Source organism: Euprymna scolopes, chromosome 25 (genome assembly GCF_053919585.1).
Source record: "Euprymna scolopes isolate OS-2025 chromosome 25, ASM5391958v1, whole genome shotgun sequence".
NCBI classification, from domain to species: Eukaryota; Metazoa; Mollusca; class Cephalopoda; order Sepiida; family Sepiolidae; genus Euprymna; species Euprymna scolopes.
In genome coordinates, this window is record NC_136506.1 from 90,461,879 (window position 1) to 90,485,831 (window position 23,953).

Below are 23,953 nucleotides of genomic sequence, written 5' to 3' on the forward strand. Positions count from 1 at the left end.
TATACATTCCACCAAATCAGCAAATAAACAAAAAAGAAATAGATATACTGATCAAACAACTGCCACCCCCTTACATAATAATGGGAGATTTTAATGCACACAGCAATCATTGGGGAAATAAGCGAAATAATAATAAAGGTAATATAATAAACGAAATATTATCATTAACAAACTTATGCATATTAAATAATGGCAAGAATACCTACATGCACCCAGCCAATGGATCCATGTCTGCAATAGACCTATCAATTTGTACCCCATCCATCTATATGGACTTTCAATGGGATGTATTGGAAGATCAACATGGAAGTGATCACTACCCCATTCTACTAGAAAGTAATCAAAAAATACCAGAAGAAAAAACTCAAAAATGGAAATTACACAAAGCTGACTGGGAAACATTTGCCAACCTATGCAAAACAGAAATAAATGAAAACATCTTAAAAAAAGAAAAACCACTAAAACATTTTACACAAACATTAAACAATATTGCCATCAAAACAATACCTAAAACTTCAACACACTCCACCAAAAAAACAAATCCCTGGTTTAATGAAACATGCAAAAAAGCTGTCAAAGAAAGGAAAAACACACTTAAAAAGTTCAAACAAAACCCTACAGCAACTAACTTACAAAAATACAGAGAGATGCGCGCCAAAGCAAGATATACCATAAAACAGAGTAAAAAAACTTCCTGGAGAAACTACATTTCACAACTAAATAACCAAACACCAACTAAAAAAACATGGAATATAATAAGAAGAATTGCAGGAAAAGAAACACAGAACACCATAAACTACTTGACTAAAACTGATGGAACAAAATGCATAAACCAAAAAGAAATAACTAATTTATTAGCTGAAGAATTCTACAAAAATTCATCAAATAAACATTATTCAGCATCATTTCAAATTTACAAAGAAACGTCAGAAAAAGAAAAACTTAATTTTACAACTAGTAACAACGAAATATATAACATACCATTCAGCATAAAAGAATTGAAAAGAGCAATAAACAAAAGCAGAAATACGACTCCAGGCCCAGATGACATACATTACCAATTCCTAAAGAAATTACCAAAAACATCTCTCAAAATACTACTTAACATATATAATAAAATATGGGAAACTGGAGACATACCAGAATCCTGGTTTGAATCCACCATTATACCAATTGTCAAACCGAATAAAAACCCAGCTAACCCTACTAGTTACAGGCCTATAGCCCTTACCAGCTGTCTTTCCAAAACTATAGAAAGAATGATCAACTACCGCTTAATGTGGTACCTGGAAAAAAATAACCTTCTATCGAAATACCAGAGTGGATATCGACAAAAACAAAGTACGAATGATCAAATAGTACGACTGGAATCCTTCATTCGAGACGGTTTTGTGCGTGGACACCATGTGGTGGCTGTCTTTTTTGACATCCAAAAGGCATACGACACAGCATGGAGATATGGAATTTCAAAAGATATCCATAATATGGGGATAAGAGGAAATATGGCAAAGTTCATACATAACTTCTTATCTCACAGATATTATAAAGTGCGACAAGGAAATACACTATCAGACCAATATGAACAAGAAACAGGAGTACCACAGGGAAGTGTATTATCCATCACATTATTCCTAATAAAAATGAATGAAATAGTACAAGCGGTCGACACAGGATTTGAAAAGTCACTATTTGTAGATGACTTTTCAATTGCCTATTCTGCTCAAAATATGTCTACAATAGAAAAAAAAATACAACATAGTTTGAACAAAATAGAAAAATGGACTGACAAAAATGGATTCAAGCTAGCCAAAGATAAAACTGTTTGTGTCCATTTCTGTAGAAAGAAAAAATATCATCCAGACCCACAACTCCAAATACAGGGAAATCCAATCCCAGTAGTACAACACACAAAATTTTTAGGTGTCATACTAGACAAGAAACTAAACTTTAATGCACATATCAATGATCTAAAGCAAAGATGCCTAAAAGCATTAAAAATCTTAAAAATAATATCTAAAACAAACTGGGGAGCAGATCAAGACACAATGCTAAAAATATATCATGCACATATTCGATCAAAATTAGATTATGGATGCATCATATACAGCTCTACCTGTAAATCTTATCTCCAAAAATTAAAAACTATACAAAACCAAGGATTAAGACTTAGTCTGGGAGCATACCGAACATCACCCATGGAAAGCCTATACATAGAAGCCAAAGAACCTCCTCTACATTTAAGATGGCAGAAATTAACACTACAATATGCAATAAAACTACAAAGTAATCCAAACAATCCAACATATGAAAAAACTTTCAACCTGCAATATACAAACTTCTATACCAGCAAACCAAAAAACATACCCTCCTTTGGACATCGTATCAAAAACACAATAACTCAAATTAATAAAGAACCTAATATCATAATCGCACACACAGTAAGTAACAGACCACCATGGACCTTAAAAAATCCAAAAACTGATCTAACCCTCACTAAATACAAGAAAAATAATACAAACAACTTAATAAATAGAAGCCACTTTGGTGAGCTTAGAGAAAAATATTTAGAATACAAAGAAATATACACAGATGGATCCAAAACAACAAAAGGAACAAGTGCAGCATGTACCGATGGACAGATCCATCTCCAAACAAGACTTCCCATTGATGCATCAATATATACAGCGGAACTACAGGCAATCAAAATGGCACTTGAACTTATAAAAAACAATAATGGGAAAAAGTTTATTATATACATTGACTCTTTGTCATGCATCTTAGCTCTAAAAGGAGAAGAACTCGAACACCCTTACATAATCGACATAATGAATGAATACAATGAAATTAGCGAAAAAGGGAAAAAGATTATCCTAGCCTGGATACCAAGCCATGTTGGTATACCAGGCAATGAAAAAGTTGATAAACTAGCCAAAGAAGCTATATATTAAAATATAAGAAACATCAAAATACCATACACAGATTTCAAAAAAAAAATAATAGAATACAACAAAATTAAGTGGCAAGCAGAATGGGATACATGCACCCAAAATAAATTGCATGAACACCAACCTACAATCAAAAAACAAAATAAAATAGTAATGAGAGGACGAAAAGAAAACATCGTTCTAAACAGAATTAGAATTGGACACACCAAACTAACACATTCACACTTAATTGAAGCAACAGAAAAAACGAAATGCACATTCTGTAATCAACAAATGACAATAAAACATATTAACAGAATGCCGGAAATACAAATCTACTAGAGACAAATATTATATAGCAAATGAAATCAAAGAACTGTTTCATAAGATAACACCACACCAGATCATCAAATATTTAAAAAAAATACAACTTTTCAAATTATTATAAATAATGCTGATAAAACTCTGAAAGCAACCAAAAGTTTAAAAACACAAAACAATATAATAATTAAAAATTTGTATAAACCAAAATTAAAAAAAAAAAAAAAAAACTGTCTAAAATCAATCAATGGTTTGGCATTAAATGACCCACAGTGGTTGATATGCCGTAAAACACCAATAAACCAACCAACCAACCAACCCCTCCCCCCTCTTCCGAATAAAACTGAAGTGCTATGTGAAATCTTCTCAACTCGTGTTAAAAGGACCACCCAGACATCTTCCTAACCCAACAGCAAGACAACCTGACGTTGTTCGGGTCCACAATTCTTGTCACAGATCAAAAATTTGTTGAGTATATAAGTTGAGAAGCGTCCTCACACACACACACACACACACACACATATATTCTCACTTTTCTAGATATACTAGCATTTCAGCCCGGCATTGCCCGGTTGTTTGGATATGTATGTTGAGCAAAAAAAAAAGTGGTAGTAGGAAGGCAGGCTCGAACCCGTACCGCAAAGGAGGAAAAGAACGCGTTAAAACCTGACGTTTAGGCTGTTACAACCACTGGAAGCGACATTTTTTAAAATTAAGGCTAGATAATCTAATGGAGAGGATAACTTTAAAAAATATTGGCAAAAAAAGTGACCCCCCCCTATAGAAAAGTGCCTAGTTGAAGGTGAAGATATTAATGTTTCTAGCCAATTTTTTGATATTTGTCGTATGAAAGGTCGAACTTTAAAACGATACTGATCTTGGTAAAATCCTTCGCCTCTGTCAAAAGTTTTAGGCAGACATGCAAACATACAAACATACATACATTTATATATTGATAACTAAAAATTTTCAATCCAAACCGATGAAAAAGCTTGCCCTATCTCTGAATACCCTTTATGTCAAATTTCAAATATTTAGACCAGAAATTGTCTGAGTAATTTGGAAGAGACCGCAGAGGTCAAATTTTTTTTTTAACTTTGACTCCTTTTTTGACCACTTAACATTTATTGTTTTGGACTCAAATCAAGTTATTAAGTTAGATTCATGTCCAAGAAACTTATATCCTAGATTTAAAGTGTTTAGATCCAAAATTGTTGGAGGAGTTTGGTAGAGTTCTCAAAGGTCAAATCGTTGAACTTTGACCCCTTAAAAGACAAATTTCTGGCCAAAAACCGATCATATAAATTTTTCCAAATTTCAGTACCCTGTATATCAAATTTCGAGTCTGTAGACTAAAAATTGACAGAGTTATTGCGTAGGGAAATGTACACAGACACACACACAGACACGTTCACTTTTATAGATATAGATAGATAGATTAACGCTTCCATGGGTGGACTACATTTTTTAATTTTTAGCAAAGATGGGTAGATACTGTATATATTTGATTCAGTAATTAAAAATTAAAAAAAAAAAAAACTTATTATTATTTTTTTTTTTTTTTTTTCAGAATAAAGGTTATTATCCTGAAAGTCTTCTCGCATTCATCTGCCATGTTGGGGGAGGATTCGGCACTGACCAAACGGCTGGAATGACACTCCCAGACTTAATAGAAAAGGTAACGGAATAATCAGAATAATTAATTTCAGCCTGACCTTTGACCCTCCTGGCAGTTGTTTTGTTTGGAGATGCAACTATGCGATGCTTTGCTGGTCGGTTACTCTTCAGTTTGATATAACATTTTTTTATCCTTATATGTGCAAATGAAATATATTCATCTTTTTTAAGATGGGTCCAATCATCCATATAAAAGGTACTGTCTGTTGGTTGGTCTGTCACACTTATGTTTGAAATTATTTCCGTGATTTTTTTTGTTCACTTTTCTTCTACTTATTTAACATTTTTTATCCCTATCGATGCCTCCGTTCAGTCTCAAGAGACAATGGATACCCCCTGTAATGGTAGTTGTGCATGTAATTCTGAGGCAAGGGTTACACAATCACCGACCACACCTCTCCTGAATCGGCACTGTTTATGTTCAGTGGCAAGGAGTAGTCCAGGACGACTGGAAACCATGCCAATATAATCCCTATATGCTCAAATAAAATATGTTCATCTTTTTTTAAGATGAGTCCAATCCTCTGTATAAGAGACGCTGTCTGTTGGTTGATCTGTCACACTTGAGTTTTAAATTGCATTCCATTAAATTATTTCAGCGACTTTTTTTTTTCTACTTATTTTTTAAATGTTTTGCTTATTAAAAACAATTTTTCATGTGTTTTATTGTTTTTTTCTTTTTTTTTTTTTTTTTTTTTAAAGTTTTCTCTGCCAAAACTAAAGAAAACTCCTGGTCGTTTGGAATTGGATCGGATCGACATTTTTAACCGGGAAGTTCTGGTTCAAAAGTTGCAAGGCTCCCAACGATATCTTCTGCTCGAACAGGCTCGCACATTATTAATTCAGAAATATGGAGAAGAGTAAGTGATATTTAAATTTTTTTTCTTAAGTTGATAAATTGAACGCATGGTTTGAATAATTTCCAAAACGGTTTGTCAAAATTGAAAAATGTTCATTTTGTATCAAGAAGAAACAAGTAAATATTTTACTTTGTTACACGAAAATGGACTTTAAATTGTTTAAAACGTTTATAGTGCTTACAGGGTGCTTGTTCAGATTAGCACTTATAATGATAAACAAAACTGAAGAAAAACTCTTTATATTGTACCTACTTGTCACGGAATGAAGATTGCATATTCCAAAAATCACAAAAATTGATCAAGTAATTCTTTTTTTCATTATGAAAAAACAAATTTGCCATTTTTACCGATAAGTGACAGACGCGGCCATGTTTTACTAAAGAATGTGATAAGAGAGGGTAATCAGTGATTACTTTTACAATTTCCACATGCATAAGAGTTGTCTGCCCTTGTCCATTGATTCAGTGATCGCTTTTTTCACCCACATTGAAACAGTAAAATTTAATTTTCTTGAATAATAATAATAAAAAAAACTACTTGATCAAATTACATGATTTTTGGAATTTTTCATCTTCATCCCATGACCGATACATACATCATACAGACATTTCTGTACAGTAAAACACTGGGATACGGCATTAATCCATTTCAAGGTTGGTGCAATCACCATATGGCAGGTCTAAGCCAAATTGTATGCAGAACATATTAAAAATTAGTAACAAAATACAGCACAGTATATAATCAAATAACATTATAAATAACACCGTAAGGTGGGGGCAAATACTATAACCAAAGGCCAGAAAAACATTGTATTCCACATCATAACTTAAAAAAAAAAACATATCTCGGGGTTCTACTGTATTTTCTTTACTTTTAATTGCCGCCATGAGTGCATATCTGTATAAGCACCAATTATAGTTCAATGTTTCCTTGCAATATTTTTCAGGGATCAAATTTTAAAAATATGGAGGGCGTACAAGGGATGGGGGGGGGGGGCACAGAAAATTTTAATTTTATAATTAGTAATTACATTAAATTAAAATATAAAATCTATATATATAAAAGCGAAAATGTGTGTTTGTTTGTTTTTGTGTATGTCTGCAAAAGGCTTTTTTCCGGCAGATTCTCGGGGGGGGGGGGGTCGCTCATTCTTAAAACTTTTTATATCAAGTCTAAATCATAATATCTACGAGTTAACAACGGGGGTTGCCCGTCTATTTAATTTGCCCGACTTTGAAACGTTAAATATTCCACATTTTTGGATCGCCGCATGTTGATTCGGCTTTTTCATATAAAAGCGAAACTAATCGAAGCTTAAGACAGCATCGTTCCCGGCACGATCACCGGGAACGTCCAAAAACAATCAGTTTCTCCTTATATCAGAAAATTGCTATTCAATTTGGCAATCTCCTTTTTATGGGGAGCTGGTTTTCCCCCCTCTCCCCCAACATGTTGGGGAAACAAAAAAAAACACTGCCCCGCAGTAAATAAAAACTGCCCCACAGTGAAAGCAAACTCCGCTACTAATATTTGACCTCATTAAGTCATTAAGTGTGGGCACCTGTCAATTCTTAATACTTAAATAAATTCAAACATGATTCCGTTACTATTTCTTGCTGGCCGAGCGGTTAACGTCGCACGTTTTTTTTTCAAACTTTATTTTATAATTTCGCTTCAAGGCTTCGGGTTCGATCCTTCCTACTTACCAACCAAAACTTTTTTTAACCCCCCCCCCAACACATACACCCGGGCAACGATTTTTAAGAAGTTTTAGGGTTATTACTTCACTTATTCTTTTGTTTTGATTTACCCAAAAGCACACACACCTCTAAACACCTGAGCAACGCCGGGTACCTCCTGCTAGTCTATATATATCTATATATATAAAAGGCAAAATGTGTGTGACCATTTTGTGTATGTCTTCAAAAGGCTTTTCTCGCACACGCTCCCGGGGTCATTACTATCGCTTAAAACTGTGTATATAGGTTCTAGATAATAATATGTAGGATTATATGCTACCAAGATGATAATATCTAACAATTACGAAACAACATGGCAAAAATCTTTTATTTCAGCCACTTTTCTCTTACGAAATTCATGTGAATTTGTTTTCTCTACTACTGCTATGGCGTGATAGTTAACCTAGAAAACCAACTGGGTTTTTAAACGTTTATTTTCAACTCTTTTGTTATGCTATGTCATCAGACTATTAACCTCAAGGCTTTGGGTTCGAGCCTACCTCCCTCCCAAAACTTTTTTCACTGTTTTTGTTCGTTTTTTTAATATTTAAACAGGGTTATTACTTTTAGTTTCCATCTATTCCCCCAACACACTCCCCTACAATTTTAATATTGAAGCAGGGTTATTTATGCCATTTTTCGCATTCACTGTTTTTTTTAATTTAATTTTTCAGATTTTTTTAAAGAAGTTTTAACATCGTTCATTTTGCTTCACGTTTGTTTTATTTTGTTTTTCCATCACGTTCGCGTTTTCTTTTTTTAGTTTTTGTTTTTTTGATTTTAAAAAATTTTAACATCGTTCGTTTGCATCACGTTTGTTTGTTTGCTTTTTTTTTATAATATTTAGACAGGGTTATTACTTCGCTTATTTTTTTGTTTGGATTTACCCCCCCCCCCCAACACACCCACTCTAAACACCTGGGCAACGCCGGGTACCCCTGCTAGTACATATATATAAATTCAATGTGTGTGTGTGTGTGTGATTTGTTTGTTTCTGTTACAAATGGTCCCTGTTAATTGTAAGCTGAAAAGGGGTTCTTCCAATTCTATTATTTATGATTTAATTTCAGTTCTGTAGGTCTCATTTAAATCTGCTGCTGTTGCTCTAAAAAATGACCACTCTCCTCTCTTATGTGAAGGACGTGAAAATTCCAACTCTGCATTTTACAGAAAAAGAGTTAGCTCCCTTTGATCATTTTATGGCCTTAACAAGTTTTCTAGTAAAAAGTGTAGGCTGAAGACTCTACATGAGAGTGTATTATATTTACCAAATAAATCAATGGAAGTGTTCCTGAACCTCTAAGTGTATCCTCTAAGGGGACTACAAGAGTATACTACCCTCTTTAAAACTTAAAATATATTTTATTTCAATGAAGTTTGAATCATATGTATAAAATTTATGGGGGAGACGCTAGAAATGAATGGTTCCTGAATCCAATTGTTACCGTCTGTGTGTTGAATATCTTTACTTTTAAGTCAGCCATGGGAATGGAACCTCTTTGAAACTTCCACATATGTATATCCGATTTTAATGAAATTCAAACCATATATATATATATATATATATATATATATATATATATATATATATATGTGTGTGTGTGTGTGTGTCAAGAATTATAAATGTCAACTGAATTAAAGGAATACATTGTAAGATGGTCAACATCATGAAATTTGGAATGTAGACTTTTGTAATTCATTATATATATATATATATATATATATATATACTTATACACATACACGTGTGTGATCATGATGTTAAAATTACACAATCACTCTCGGCCTTCTTGAATGACATTTACGATTTATATAAATACTAGCAGGGGGTTACCCAGCGTTGCCCGAGTGTTTGTACATGTGTGTGCTCGGGTGGGGGTGGGGTGTTAATCAAAACATAAGAATAAGCGAAAAAAAAACTAAACTAAAAAACAAAAAAAGAAAACAGAAAAACGAACGTTAAAACTTCTTTAAAAAGTCTGAAAAATAAAAACAAAAAAAAAAAGAAAACACGTGAAAAATTGATTAAATTGTGTGTGTGCCTGTTTCAATATTAAAATTTTAAAAATCGAAAAAAAAAAAATCTCACACCACGATTCGAACCCAAAACATTTAGCTAATGAGGCCGTGCTCTAAGCAACTGAGCTAAGACAACGTCACTGAAATTGTGTCGCTTTTTTAAATCTTTAAACTAAATCAGGTTCCGACGTCATTTGCGCATGCATAGAACCGAACTCGTCATGAGAGGACGGTTTTTGCTGACCCTCCCTCTGTAGGAAACTGCTGATGAAAAAATTAACGTTTTTGGCCAATTTTTCGATATTTGTCTGGCGAAGGTTGGAAGTTTAAAATGATACCGATCTGGCGAAAATCCGTGACCCGTGTGGAAAGTTTTTGCAAGACATACAAACACACATACATACAAGCACACATTTTCGCTTTTATATATATAGACTAGCGAGGGGTACCCGGCGTTGCCCGGGTGTTTTTCGGGGTATGTGGAAAAAAACGGAAAATGTGAAAAAAAAACGAAGCCTTCACGACGTGCAGTTGGAAAATAGTAAAATGTTTTTAAAAAAAACAGGTGTGCATTTTTGATTGACGTGACGGCGATAGGTATTCAGCAGTTATTTTGTGCAGGACAGTTTTGAATGAGGTGAATAAATCGGTTTGTTTGTTTTTAAAAATCCACTCCCTGTTTATTAGGAGGAGCGAAATGAAAGCTACAGTCTGATATGACGAAGTCGACATTGAACAAACGTTACTTAGCTCTCTTGAGACAACTGGCTTTTGGCCTGTGATTAGAGTTGAGTTTCGCTTTTTTTTTATACCGAAAACCGAATGTAACGCGTGCCGATGCGGGAAATGTCGAATAATTAACGTTTGAAAGTCAATAAAATTAAATAGACAGGCGAGCTCCGTGGGTAACTCTGAGATATTACAATTTATAGATGATATAAAAAGTTTTAAGAAGTTGTGAAGCGAGCAAGCGCTTCTTTGAAAGAAGCCTTTTGTGGACATCGAGGAAAAGCGTACATACATACACACATACATTTTCGCTTTTATATATATATATAGATTAATTTCAACTATATTCTCGCTGCAATTAATGTTGGCCGAGTGGCTTGTTTCTTGCTAATAGAATTAGAGATGTTGTTGGGGCCGGGTTTGAATATCCCATCCGATGGTAATTGTGACTCTCTGCACTGATGAAGTACTAGTGTATGTAGGGGTTAAAAAAATAGTAGTAATAATTATATATATATATATATATATATATATGTATATGTAATTAAGACACTAATTTAGAAAGTTTTTAACATTTAAGCGTTTTCCAATTATTTTGTTGTCGTATGACATTCATCATAGGCGGGTTGAACTGGATTCCTTTGAAGGAGGAAATGTCAAGGGAATATTAAATTCACAAGCGGTTCCAATTATATTAGGGGATGAAACAAAAAGGGGTATAAACAAAGAAAGTCATATGGTGTTACAAATGTAGTGAAAAAGAACATTCAATCCCGGGCAACGCCATGTCTTCTTGCTAGTTTCTTATAAGGTTATGTATTGAATTAATAACCTACTTTGTTATTGTAAAAAAAAAGTTTATATCTGATCTATGCAAAATGGCATTTTTTTTTTTTTTGATTTTTGATTTCATAAACTTTAAAACTCCCTTCTTTAAATCAAGGTGTGTTTTCATCGATTTTTCTGTTAAGTTTTTTGGCAGAACATGGATCTGCCCAACCTCACGTTGAAGGTATTGAATGAAAACTGATTTCTTTTCTTTTTTCATTTCTATTTTTTTTTCTATATTTTTTTCTTTTTTTTTCATTTCTTTTTCATTTCTATTTTTTTTCTATATTTTTTCTTTTCTAGTTTTTTTCATTTCTTTTTTCATTTCTATTTTTTCATTTCTATTTTTTCTTTTCTTTTTTCATTTCTATTTTTTTTTCTTTTTTTTTTCATTTTTTTTTTCATTTCTATTTTTTCTATATTTTTTCTATTTTTTTCTTTTCTTTTTTCATTTTTTTCTTTTTCCTATTTTTTTTCATTTCTATTTTTTTCTATATTTTTTCTTTTCTTTTTTCTTTTTTTCTATATTTTTTCTTTTTTCTTCATTTCTTTTTTCTATTTTTTTTTTTAAATGATGATGATGATGGATGGAAGTCAAATGATATTTGATGATCATCATATCGTATGAATCCAAAGATTCTATTGTTAGCATTGGTTTCCCAGATATTTTTCTAGTCAGAAATTTTTCTAGAACGACATCAGATACTTACGAAAGGGACCACATGAAGGTTGCCAACGTCTTAAGTGAAAGTGATTTTTGTGGAACGAACAGGATTTGAACTTGGGACACCCAGGTCGTCAGTTTGTGCCATTAACCACCATCACCTTCCATATTTGAAGATGTTGTATCCCTCAGTGAGGCAACGAGACTATCCAGGATTTTTATGCCTCTCCTTATTAGAAACTGTCTAACTTTGCCCTTGTACACAGACAATTAAATAGGGTCATCTATTATGTCATGATAATAACCAAATTTTCTTTTAAATTTCAGCCTGCTGAAGAATTCTGAAATGAGGTACCTTCAAGGTGATTTCTTGCAAAACGTTCTTGATTGGTCAAAGGTAAGATTTGTTCTTCTTTCTGAAACGCCAGTTTTGTTGTGGGTTTGTAAAAAAAAAAAAAAAAACAGAATTTTCCCCATAATAGTCCGAATAAGACAAAATCAGAAAGATTCCTGTGATTATCAGACAGACAAGATAAAAGGGCAGGAACATAATCTTAGGTGATCCTTACTACCTGATGCCTCCCCAATAAAATATACCACCTGCCCTGGTTATATTAGACGAACGTGATGGTTCCTGTATGAGATTAATTCGGTTAACTTTTACTGAATTAAATTTGTGTTAATCAAGGACTCATTTGTTAGATTTTTATTATGTTTTATTTTTTTTTTACATTTTCACCCCAAACAAGGCACATTGCTACTTTGATGTAGGGGGCTACTATCAGGGGGATAAGCTACAGGAGGACTATGTGGGGAGTTGGGCAGCAAGATGTTGGTTCACGTTACACTTGAACTTCTGCATGTCAGTACAGTTGGGGAAGCAGGGACCTGGAAGGGAATTCCAAAGTCTAGCAGTTCTGAGGAAGAAACTATTGGAGTAGAAGGCTCTTACATCTAGGGATCTCTACTGTGAAGAGGTGGGATTCAGCTGCTTGTCGGGTTTGTCAGGGGTATTTACGTCGAGAGGGCACGTGCTTGCAGTTCATCGGAGTATTCACCGTTAAATTACTTGTAGATGGGACAGAGGCTGAAGCTTAGATGACAGTTCAGGACCTATCAGGTTAGTGACTCTCTTTTGAACCTTGTCTAGGAGCGAGAGACTAGTAGCAGATGCACCAGCCCAAATATAACAACAATACTCCATACATGGGCGAATGGTGGCCTTATAGAGGTATAGGATACTTTCAGTCATTAGTAGCTTGTTTAAGTGTACTTGATAAATGTATTTCTAAGTATTTCAGTAGTAATACATAACTATATTAAAACATATGCATAAAATGTTAAATGCCGTTTTCTAAATAGTAAAGGTCTACCTGCGTCAATAAAACCATGATAAATCTCTTGAATATGTGGCATTTAGTTTTTATTTAAATTGTTTGTAGTTTAGTTCTCGCATTCTTATGATCGAGCACTTTATTGATTTCTCTTCAATATATCCTTTGTGTGTGTGTGTGTATATATATATATATATATATATATACATATACTGTATGCATATGTGTGTGTATAAATATATTGTATGTGTGTGTGTATATAAGGCATAAACACGTTGACACACCGGTTCTCATCAGGTCATTGAAGTTAAGCAATGTTAAGTCTGGCTAGTACCAAATGAGTGACGGTATGGAAATTCTAGGTATTGTATGTCCGATTTGCTTATCCTGAATCTCCATTTGCCACTAGTATTTAACAACGCTAACTCATGAGAGGTGTGGTTCAAGATTTTACAATGCCTGCCACAAAACTTCTACGTGCAGACACTCTTACAGTGGATATCCATAGTCCGTCAGTACTGGAGAAAGCTACCACATGTATGTATGTGTGTATGTGTGTGTATTGGTCCCCTGATTTATCGGAGAGGGACCTATGTTTTCAGTAGCGTCCTTATTCTGGACGATTGCCAGATAACCGTCCATGAGTTTTTTTTCTGAAATTTTGCCACAAATTGTATTTCATGAAATAGATGTGCACAGTAATAAATTTTTTTTTGCAAAAGTTCCCATTGCATCCCCAGGGGCTCAAAAGAGGTCAAAATGGACAAAAATGACACGTTTTGCCCCATAACTTTTGTTCCATCCTTTAGATTTTTTTTAAACTTGGCCAAAATGTGGAGCCCATTGTTCTTAATATAAATCCAGTATGGGTGACCTTGGTAAAATTCTGGTTTGCATCCCCGGGAACTTTTACTGCTAAATTACGCCCCTTTTTGTGGCTCTTTTTTTTCATATTTCTCAACAAAAACTTGATATGTCTGACTATATAGTGGTTTTTCATGGTGGTCAACTCAAATATACATGTGTTAAAAGCATGAAACGACATTGTTATCCATTTACACTGAAATTTGGCGTCTCCAGGGCTCAAAAGAGGTCAAAAATGGCCAAAAATTATACTTTTTGCCCCATTGCGATTGATCCATCCATTAGATTTTCCTGAAACTTGGCCAAAATGTGGAGCCCATTGTTTTTAATATAAATTCAGTATGGGTGACCCCGGCAAAATTCTGGTTCGCATCCCTGTGGAACTTTTAGGGCTAAAAAACATGCTTTTTTGGAGCTCTTTTTTCATATTACTCAAAAACTTGATATTTTGTCTATATATTGGTTTTCCATGGTGCTGAATTCAAATATACATGTCTTAAGGCGTGAAACTGCACTGTTTGTCCATTTTCACTGGGATTTGGCATTCCCAGGAGCTCAAAAGGAGTCACAAATGCCTCCAAATTGCAAAAAATGACACTTTTTACCCCATAACTTTTGTCCCATCCGTTAGATTTTTCTGAAACTTGGCGAAAATGTGAAGGCAACGTTGGCCCTTCACACTTCTCACATTCATTATTTCTTCACTATTTTTTTGTGGCGTCATCTCACATGCAGCACAAGAGGGGGAATCACGCATGCGCAGCTTGTTTATATGAAAATTTGCAGGCTTTTTGAAAATTATAATACTGTTCTATGGTTAAAATTTTATGACAATTGGTGAAAAAGAGCCTATATTTTCAAGCCAATAAAATATGCTAACATTTGCTTACATTTGTGTATATAGTGTCTTGGCAGACCAGCTTCAGTTTTGCTGCTTTGGTCGTCTCACTTGTGGCTTTGCCAGGCCATTAATATATATAATAAAGTGAAGTACCAGTTTGGAATTTGATAAATATATACTAGACGAACCAGGGCTCTAAATGGTTTGTGTAGTAGACAATCTATGCCTCGAAAGATAGATAAAACCTTATAATTTTTTCCCTCCTTTTTGGTTTGATGTAGTTGTATACAGTATAATTATATTTACACACCAATTCCCATTAGATCTCCAAAGTTAAGCAACATTGAGCCTGGTCAGTGCTAAAATGGGTGGCTATTTTGTAAAACCAGATGCTGTATGTGCTTTTAAGCCTGAAGAGAGGTGGGTGCCGCCAGGCTATTCTTGCCCAAGGCATGCCGCATGAAATAATGCACTGGCCTTACGGCTCTAGAGGGTTAAGAGATTCTCGGATCATGTAGTGTGCATGGTAACAAGCAAGATCAAGAGTTTTGCTATTATATTATTATATTAGACCTCTAATAACAAAACCTAATTTCAGAAATATTTTTGATTAAATAAGCTATAATAGAAAAAAGAACGATTTTTTTTTTTAATCGAAATCACTCCAGACAAAGCATGAAGTTATCTGATTTAAATAGTTAAAATTTAAAAAGATAAAATAATACTTTAAGGTCAAAAACTAACAAATAATAAATGTTAGCTAGATGGATTTGATTTAGAAAACGGCAATTCTTCTCCCTTTGTCAGGAACATCGCTCATGGAATGTGAGGACAAAATAAAAGGGAGAGTTATTGAGACCTTCTTCTTAATTGTAAGAGGTTTCGTGGAATTTCTGCAGATCACTTTTCCAAAACCACCACCACCACCACCTCTCCCACTGCTATAAAATGAGTTTTTTTTTTTTTTTCATTGAAAGTGTCATGATTTTAATCCATCATTTTTTTCTCCGTCTTCGTTTACGAAATTTGTTTCTAGGAACGAATCTACAAACTCGAGGATCTGTTGCTTCCCGAATTCCGATTCCTGTGGTTGGATCCGCCGGCCGAATCTGTTCAGACTCTTGCGTCTGCCACTTTTGATGCCACCAGTCTTCTGCAATCAACCATTAACCTCTTGGACAATGTCACGTCCAATGCCGGAGAAGACATTTCTAAATTGTTACGGAACCATTCCAAGATTTTGAAGATCCGATACCAACTGTACATGCACCTTTTACGGGTTGCCATCACCGGAAAAAAGGTAAGAAGGCTGGGGTTGGGGAGGGGGGGTCTCACTGTTGATATGAAGAAAAAAAAAAATTTTGTCAAATCATCATGACGTGATGACTAATTTAAAGAAACTGATTTCCAAACTAGCCTATCTCTGCCCAGGTCTTTATTTATCCCTCTTTTTCTGAAGTTCATTTTTATCAATTCATCACATATTTTCATTGGCCTTCCCATGCCAACTGACCCTGCCAGCTCAACTGTTCTACATCTACTAACGCAAGAACTCTCATCCATTCTTTTAACGTGGCCACCATACTGTTGAAGTCTAAACTACTGCATACGTCTCCCTATACATTTATGAATGCGTGTGTCACACATTGACTTTAATATGTTCTTTCAAAAGGAAGTTGGAGGTGACGCTGGTCAAGTGGTTAACAACATGGACTGACGACCTGGGTGTCCAAAGTTCGAATTCGTTCGTTCCACAAAAATCGCTTTCACTTAGGATTAGCGATGGGACGATTCCAATATTTTTCGTAATTCTGATATAATTACCAATTCCAATGTTAAATATGCACATATTTTCTCAAATGTAAAAACATTTGTGAAGGTGGATGGTGTGGGGTCTCTAGATTTTAACCTTACTGGTACATCAAAATTAATGAATATATATTATGACCAGCAATGGAAGATTACCCTTTTAAACTAACTAAAATCAACAAATATTTTTTTAATCATCACAATTCAGGTCATAAAGAGATTAATGGCGGAACTAAACTTTATTACAATGTTTTCATTGGACAAAGTGCACATCGCCTGACGCGGTTATGTGTGCGGAGAGATGATCCGTAGATTTTAATAAATCAATAAAAATTTATTTTATCATTACTACCAGCAATGGAAGATTTTGCTTTAAACAAAATTGGCATTGGGAAATAGGCACAAATTTTTCTGATTTTTCCAATTCCCGATTCCGATTAATCGTCCCAACACTACTTAGGATGTTGGCAATCTTCTCATGGTCCCTCCCATAATCCTATATGTCTTTCTAGAAAGAATTCTAACTAGAAAAATATCAAAGAAACCAATGCCAACAATAGAACCTTTTGGATTCTTATATGATGATGATTATGATTTAAAAAGAAGTGATCATTAATTTTACCCCATTTTTTGTTTTTTACTATTAACGACCACCATTGTCAATAATATCAACCATTATTTTATTTTTAAGAAACTTTTTAAATAATAAAATAAAAAGCAAATGAATGTTAATTGAATTTGTGTTTATAACTAAATGAAGTGCAGTTTTATTGAAAGGCATTGTTCCACTTAAATCAAATAAGATAAATGCGCTAGGTAACCACAGTTTCAATTGTTTTTGCGGGGAGGGATCTTTTTTACTAATCTGTTCCAGCTTCATGTCAACTTCCTGTACACTGGTCCTGTTAGTAAATAATAAAATACTTAAAACAAATGTTAATTGAAATTGTGTTTATTTCGAAATAAAGTGCAGTTTTATTGAAAGGCATTGTTCCACTTAAATCCTACAAGATTTAAATGTTGCAGATTTTATTGGCTTAATAGATGCCTTATCAGTCAATGGGAACAATTTAAGATGAAGCTGCTCAGTTGGGTTTAGAATTTTTGTCAAAATCTTTCCACTCCACGTGATAGCATCATGTTCTTCTGCATAAAACAATGTTGTTCTGCAAAGCAAAAAAAAACAAAAACGTTTCCCCTATCCCTACTTTTTATCCTCCTTTTCTGACCCAGTCAGTAGGGCATCAAAATATGCTGACTGTCCCCCCCTACAAAGAGTAAAAGTCCCTCAATAGGGCCACCTGTTGGCCATGGGTGGTGATCCGTGATGTTTTGGAATGGGATCCTGGTGGTTGAGAAGACTTAGACCTAGGTACAAAGAGGACCTGGCCCTGCAACACACCACTTTGGCCCTTACCTGAGTTAGACGGGCGGTCAGAGAAGCCCAATCCGATCAATCAGCTGGTCATGTCAAGAATAATTCAGAAGAGAAAATCAACATCCACATAAACACACAAGTATCACAAAAACTTCAATCTATGCCCCCCCCCCTCACCAAACTTTCACAAGAAACACCCGTCTAGCAGAAAACACTATCAATAATTTCCCCCCCCCACACACTCTTTACTTGTGCCTAAACCTAAACGTAGATTCCATGAACAAAACTTCTTTCTTAGAACTGCATGCCTGTGGAACTGTTTTCCGTTTTCCTGCTTTCCAGTTGACTACAAGTCTAACGTAAACAAATTCTTGATAAGCTGTTCCACTTAACAAATTTACTAAATCTCCATTACTAACGGTTACTATATTGTCAAACTGACTACTGTACACTCTTTAACCCTTATCCTCGAGGGGCCTCTAGGCCTTGATAAGTGGTGATGCCCATGTAAAAAAAAAAAAAAACATATTCTAACTACTGAATTAGAAGGCGGCAGTTCTAGATTTTCTTGGGCAGTGAAACAAGAAGGAAGAACAAGTGCTTGTGAAACTACTAATACAAGTATACCATGCCTATATCTCTGTCCTACGAGGATGAATGGGTTTCCCTCCTTATATTTCCCATTAAATTGGACTCTGCGGTGGGTGGAGAACAGGGACAATGAAAAAAAAAAAAACATAAAATGAACCAAGAGACCTCACACCGAGTCCAATTCGAACACTGAACATAAGGAAAACTTCCCGAGATTCATTATTTTGGAAGCAGTAGACAACACCCCATTGACAAAACTATTTACATTTTAATTTTCTACATAAAAAGTATAACTTTTACAAAAATAACACCCAAATCTAAATTTAAGAAATGTAAGTAGGAAAAAAAAAAATATGCTGATGTCCAACTAAAAATGAAAAAATTCCACAACAAAAAAAATGAAAACCTATGGAAAAATGAATACATCAAAGGATGTTATTCGAAACAAAGAACTATCCAGTTGTTCAATTGAAAAAATATAAATGGAACTAAAATCGCAAGGCTTAATTTACATAAAAAGAGTATCTATTTAAAAGAACAGAAACATTATACATCTACATCCAATACTCCAAAAGGGATAACACAAATATATGAACAAACAGATGCAAATGTTAAAACTGTTGAGAAGACCGCCATAACTATGCAAGAATCTACAATATATGAAAAAAAGAAAATATAATGGTAAAACAAAAACAAAACATTTCATTCCCTGAAGCAAGAAAAATGTAGATAAATATATGGGAGACAAGTTATGCACAAATTTAAAGAAAAAAAAAAATGACCTACTCGTTGAAAAATTAATGATTGGCAAAAATTCATAACGGAAATAAAACTTACAATCACAGATACCACAAACGTGAACACCTACCCTGAAATAAACCAAAACAAGGATCAAATAAATCAAAACAAAAAACAATAACATCAGACCAAACAAAAACACAAACCCCTAGCACATCCGGAAACAAAAAATCACCGGTCCCAGAAAGAATCAATAAAAAAAAATTAAAAAAAATTTTTTTTTTTTAAATTTAAAAAAAAAGAAAATGAAACAAAGCAAGAACCCCGTCCAACACATCACAAACTAAAAAAAATAATAAGCAAGAAACTACTGAAACCATAAAAGTTGACATTAACATCAACAATCCAAAACAAGAAAATGAAATATAAACCATGGCTAATAAAATACCTCAATGGAATATGAGGCCTAAAAATTAATATTGAAGAAATAATACTCCTCATCAAAACCGTTCGTCCTGCAATAATTTGCCTACACGAAACACAGTTAAAAGAAAATGAGGGAATTAATATAAAACATTACAATTACATAAACAAAACATCATTACTCATAAATAATCCAACTACCAAAACCTTTTTTAGTGATGGGCGACTTTAATAATTATAACAAACTATGGGGCAATAAAAAAACACTACAAAAGAGGCCAAATCATTGAAAATGTAATCAACCAAAACCAATTATGTTTACTCAATAACAAAGGGAACACGTACCTCTATCCAGCAACAGAAACACTATCAGCAATAGACCTAACGTTATGTGACGCAACCATATACATGGACCATAGCTGGAGAATACATGACGATATATGTGGAAATGACCACTTCCCAATTATACTGGAAAACAAGAATCTCAAATTAAACGGCAAAATGTCCCACTGGTACATACAAAAAGCAAATTGGGGAAAAAACGCGTGCCAACATTGATTAATACCCAAAATTTGGAACATTTCATCAATAGGCTACTTTCCATTGCAGAAGAGAAAATACCAAAAAACTCTACACCCAAAATATAACAAACCATGGTTCAATAAAGAATGCAAAAAAGCCATAAGAATAAGAAGTGTCAACTTTAGAAAATTCAAAAATAATCCGACAAAACAAAATTTGGACATAAACAAAAATAGCAGAGCAAAAGCACGGAAAACTAAAAAATCAAAATGGAAAAACTATGTATAAAAAAAAAACAAAAAAAAAAAACTATGTATCAAAAAAAACAAAAAAACTATGTATCAAAAAAAAAAAAAAAACTATGTATCAAAAAAAAAACAAAAAAACTATGTATCAAAAAAAAAACAAAAAAACTATGTATCAAAAAAAAACAAAAAAACTATGTATCAAAAAAAAACAAAAAAACTATGTATCAAAAAAAAAAAAAACTATGTATCAAAAAAAAAAAAAACTATGTATCAAAAAAAAAAAAAACTATGTATCAAAAAAAAAAAAAACTATGTATCAAAAAAAAAAAACTATATATCAAAAAAAAAAAAAAAAAAAAAATGAAAACACTAAAACCAAAAAAGTATGGGTCAGGAAAATATCAGGGAAGAACAAGAAGAACCTAATCAAACACTTAATATGCAACAACATTAAAATCACCAACAAGGAAAACATTATAAACTAGCAGAACAATTTTCAATAAGTTCATCCTCAAAAAACACAAAATAAAAAAGATCCAAGTTATAAAACAAAATGAATAAAAGGTCCTGATATTTTATCTTTTCCTATTTGGCTTTATTAAAGCCATAATCATTTCGAAAAGTTATATCAATAATGAGCACTGTCCTTTCAGATTTATTCCAGACCAGCCTGAGTGCCCGGCGTTGCCCAGGTGTTTGGAGTTGTGTGATGAGCAAAAAAAAAAAAAAATTTTTTAGTAGGCAGGCAGGCTCGAACCCGTACCGCAAAGGAAGAAAAAAAAAAAAAAGTGACACGTTAGCTGTTGCGCCCATCACGAAACCAGAACTGAAATAGGTTTAAATTAAGGTTAGACAATTGAAAAGAGACGATGACTTTCGAAAATATCAGTGAAAAAAAGCGACCCCTCCCTGAAGAAAAGTGCCTAATTGAGGGTTAAGGAATTAATGTTTTAACCAATTTTTCGATATTTGTCATCCAAAAGGTCGAGCTTCAAAATGGTACTGATCTTGTAAAAATCCGTCGCCTCTGTCGAAAGTTTTAGGCAGACAGACATACATACATACATACAAAGAGACAGGTGAGATTTATATTATAGACTAGCGAGGGGTACCCGGCGTTGCCCGGGTGTTTGGAGGTGTGTGTGGTTTTGGGTAAATCAAAACTCCTGGGGGGGGGGGGTGAATAAAAAAAAAATGTTTTGGTAGGTAAGTATGAGGATCGAACCCGAACCCTTGAGGCAAAGTTGGAAATTAAAGTGTGACAAAAAAAGAGTGCGACGTTAACCATTGGGCCACCGCGAGATGCTAACGGAAACACATTTGAATTTATTTAATTACTTAAATTAGCAGGTTCACGTTTTAATGACTTAATGAGGTCAACTTTTGACTGCGGGGTAGCATTTCATTTAGTGCAGGAACGCTTTTTCTTTTTTTTCCCCAAGATGTTGGGGGTAGGAGGAAACAGCTCCACTTGTCCAAATTGAATAGCAATTGTCTTCTGATATAAGGAAATAATATTTCCACATTGATCAAACCCAAAGCCCTGAGGCGAAGTTTGAAAATAAATCGGCCAGCCAGAATGAGTTAGTGAAAGATGTTTGAATTTATTTAAGAACCAAATTGACAGGTGCATTACAACGACGATGTAGGTTTGTTTGTTATAAGCGAAGTAAAAAAAGAAAACAACGCTAACACTTAAGCAAAAAAAAAAACACAAAAAAAACTAACGTAAGATAAACGAACGATGAAAACAGAAAAACGAACACGTCAAAAATGGCTTAAATAAGCCTGTTTCGATATTAAAATTAAAAAAAAAAAAAAAAAAAAATCTCACACCACGATTCGAACCCAAAACGTTTAGATAATGAACCAAGGCCTTAACCAACTGAGCTAAAGCGACGTACATTAAGTTTCTTTGGTTTTTCAACTATTTAAAGTAAATAAGGTCACAATGTCATCTGATGCATGCGTAGAATCGGTCATTGTCACGAGAGGACCGTTTTTGTTGACCCCCCCCCTTCCCTGTCAAAATTGTCGATTTCGGGGTGAAAAAGTTTTGGCCAATTTTTCAAGCAAAGGATGGAGGTTCGATGTGATACCAAGTTTGTGAATTTTTGTTGCGTCTGTCAAAAGTTTTTAGCAGACATCCAAACATACATACATTTTCACTTTTATATATATAGATAACAATGTCTGAATTGATGGCATTGTTTTCTGCCTACCTACATGACTTTGCCAAAGAACATTGTCATCTTTCCATTTGATGTTATCTGTGAAAGTTTATACTTCCAAATGTTTGATAGTCTATCAAGCCATATTCCTCCGCAGACCTTCCAGCGGAGGTATTTACATACTTTGTTGTGTCAGAGAGTATAAAAGCCATCTGCTAATAGAATTTGGCATCCAAACATTACATGGCTCTCAATCGCAAAGTGGCCGTGTATGTAGTGTAGAATAAATGTTGAAATTTTGTTTTTGCTTTTTTATCTAAAAGTTGCATCCAGGAGTGAATTTGCTCTATAAGCACAAAAAAAATGGTTTTACATGCGGTAATTATAAGTGGTAGGTCACATGAGCATTATTTTCACAATTTTGTTAATTTCTCATCTCAAGCCTCGTTTTGAACAAAAAATGTGATTGAATTTTTAGAGTTTATTTTTAGGATGTTGCTGGTAAGTTTTCAATTCATGTAGTTGTTTAGTAAAATTGAATAATACTTGTATCATTTTTTTTTTTTTTTTCCCAGGAAGGCCCTGGGGTTGGGGAAATGATTTATCTCCTTGGTCCCAAGCGGACAATCGAAAGACTAAAGTTGTGTCATCAACGGATTGAAGAAATAAAGAAGAACAGTTCTGTTGACAAGAAATGGAATGATTTGTGATAAAAAAAAAAAAAAAAAAAGACATTTACATTTGAACATAAACAACTTTGGAACAAGTTGACCATTGCAATAAACCTTGAATTGTAGAAAGAAATCTGTTCTGGAGAAAAATTATTTCAGTATTTGTTTGGAATAATAACGAAAATCGCAAAATTGAATTTCAACTAAAAAGTAATGTTATCTTAATTGTCTCCCTTTTTTGTTTATAAGAATTCTTGGTACTTGTACAGTTTAATCAAGACATTAAAAAATGAAAATATCGAAAAAAAAAAAAAAAAGGTTATATTTCACGTATTCGTTATGAAACGAAGTTCGCTGAAAAAATATTTCACTTAATTTCATCAAGTAGTTTTTTTTTATAGCAAAAAAAAAAAAAAAAAAAACAATTTGTTATGATACCGAGCAAAAGGTTCGATTTTTAGGAAGAAAAGCTAGAATTAAAGATGGGGAGGGAGTGTTGGCGCTTTAACTGGAGTTATCTCCCCGTGGCGTGTTCAACAAATTTCATTATGGCTGACTTCAACGCGCTCTCATATGAACGTGTTTTTCCGCTGTAAAAAAAA

General features: G+C 33.8%; 1 protein-coding gene across 1 annotated transcript in view; it reads left to right on the top strand.

Annotated features, from left to right (window-relative positions):
• Positions 1-23,484, top strand: part of LOC145247502 (nondiscriminating glutamyl-tRNA synthetase EARS2, mitochondrial-like) — a 56,006-nt gene extending 32,522 nt beyond the window's left edge. Inside the window, exons 10-14 of the mRNA XM_080109314.1 lie at positions 4,816-4,923; positions 5,625-5,782; positions 12,089-12,158; positions 15,837-16,100; positions 23,256-23,484. Coding sequence (XP_079965440.1) covers positions 4,816-4,923; positions 5,625-5,782; positions 12,089-12,158; positions 15,837-16,100; positions 23,256-23,390 — 735 coding nt within the window. The 3' untranslated portion in view covers positions 23,391-23,484. The remainder of the gene's footprint in view (positions 1-4,815; positions 4,924-5,624; positions 5,783-12,088; positions 12,159-15,836; positions 16,101-23,255) is intronic.
• The last annotated feature ends 469 nt before the right edge of the window (positions 23,485-23,953 follow it).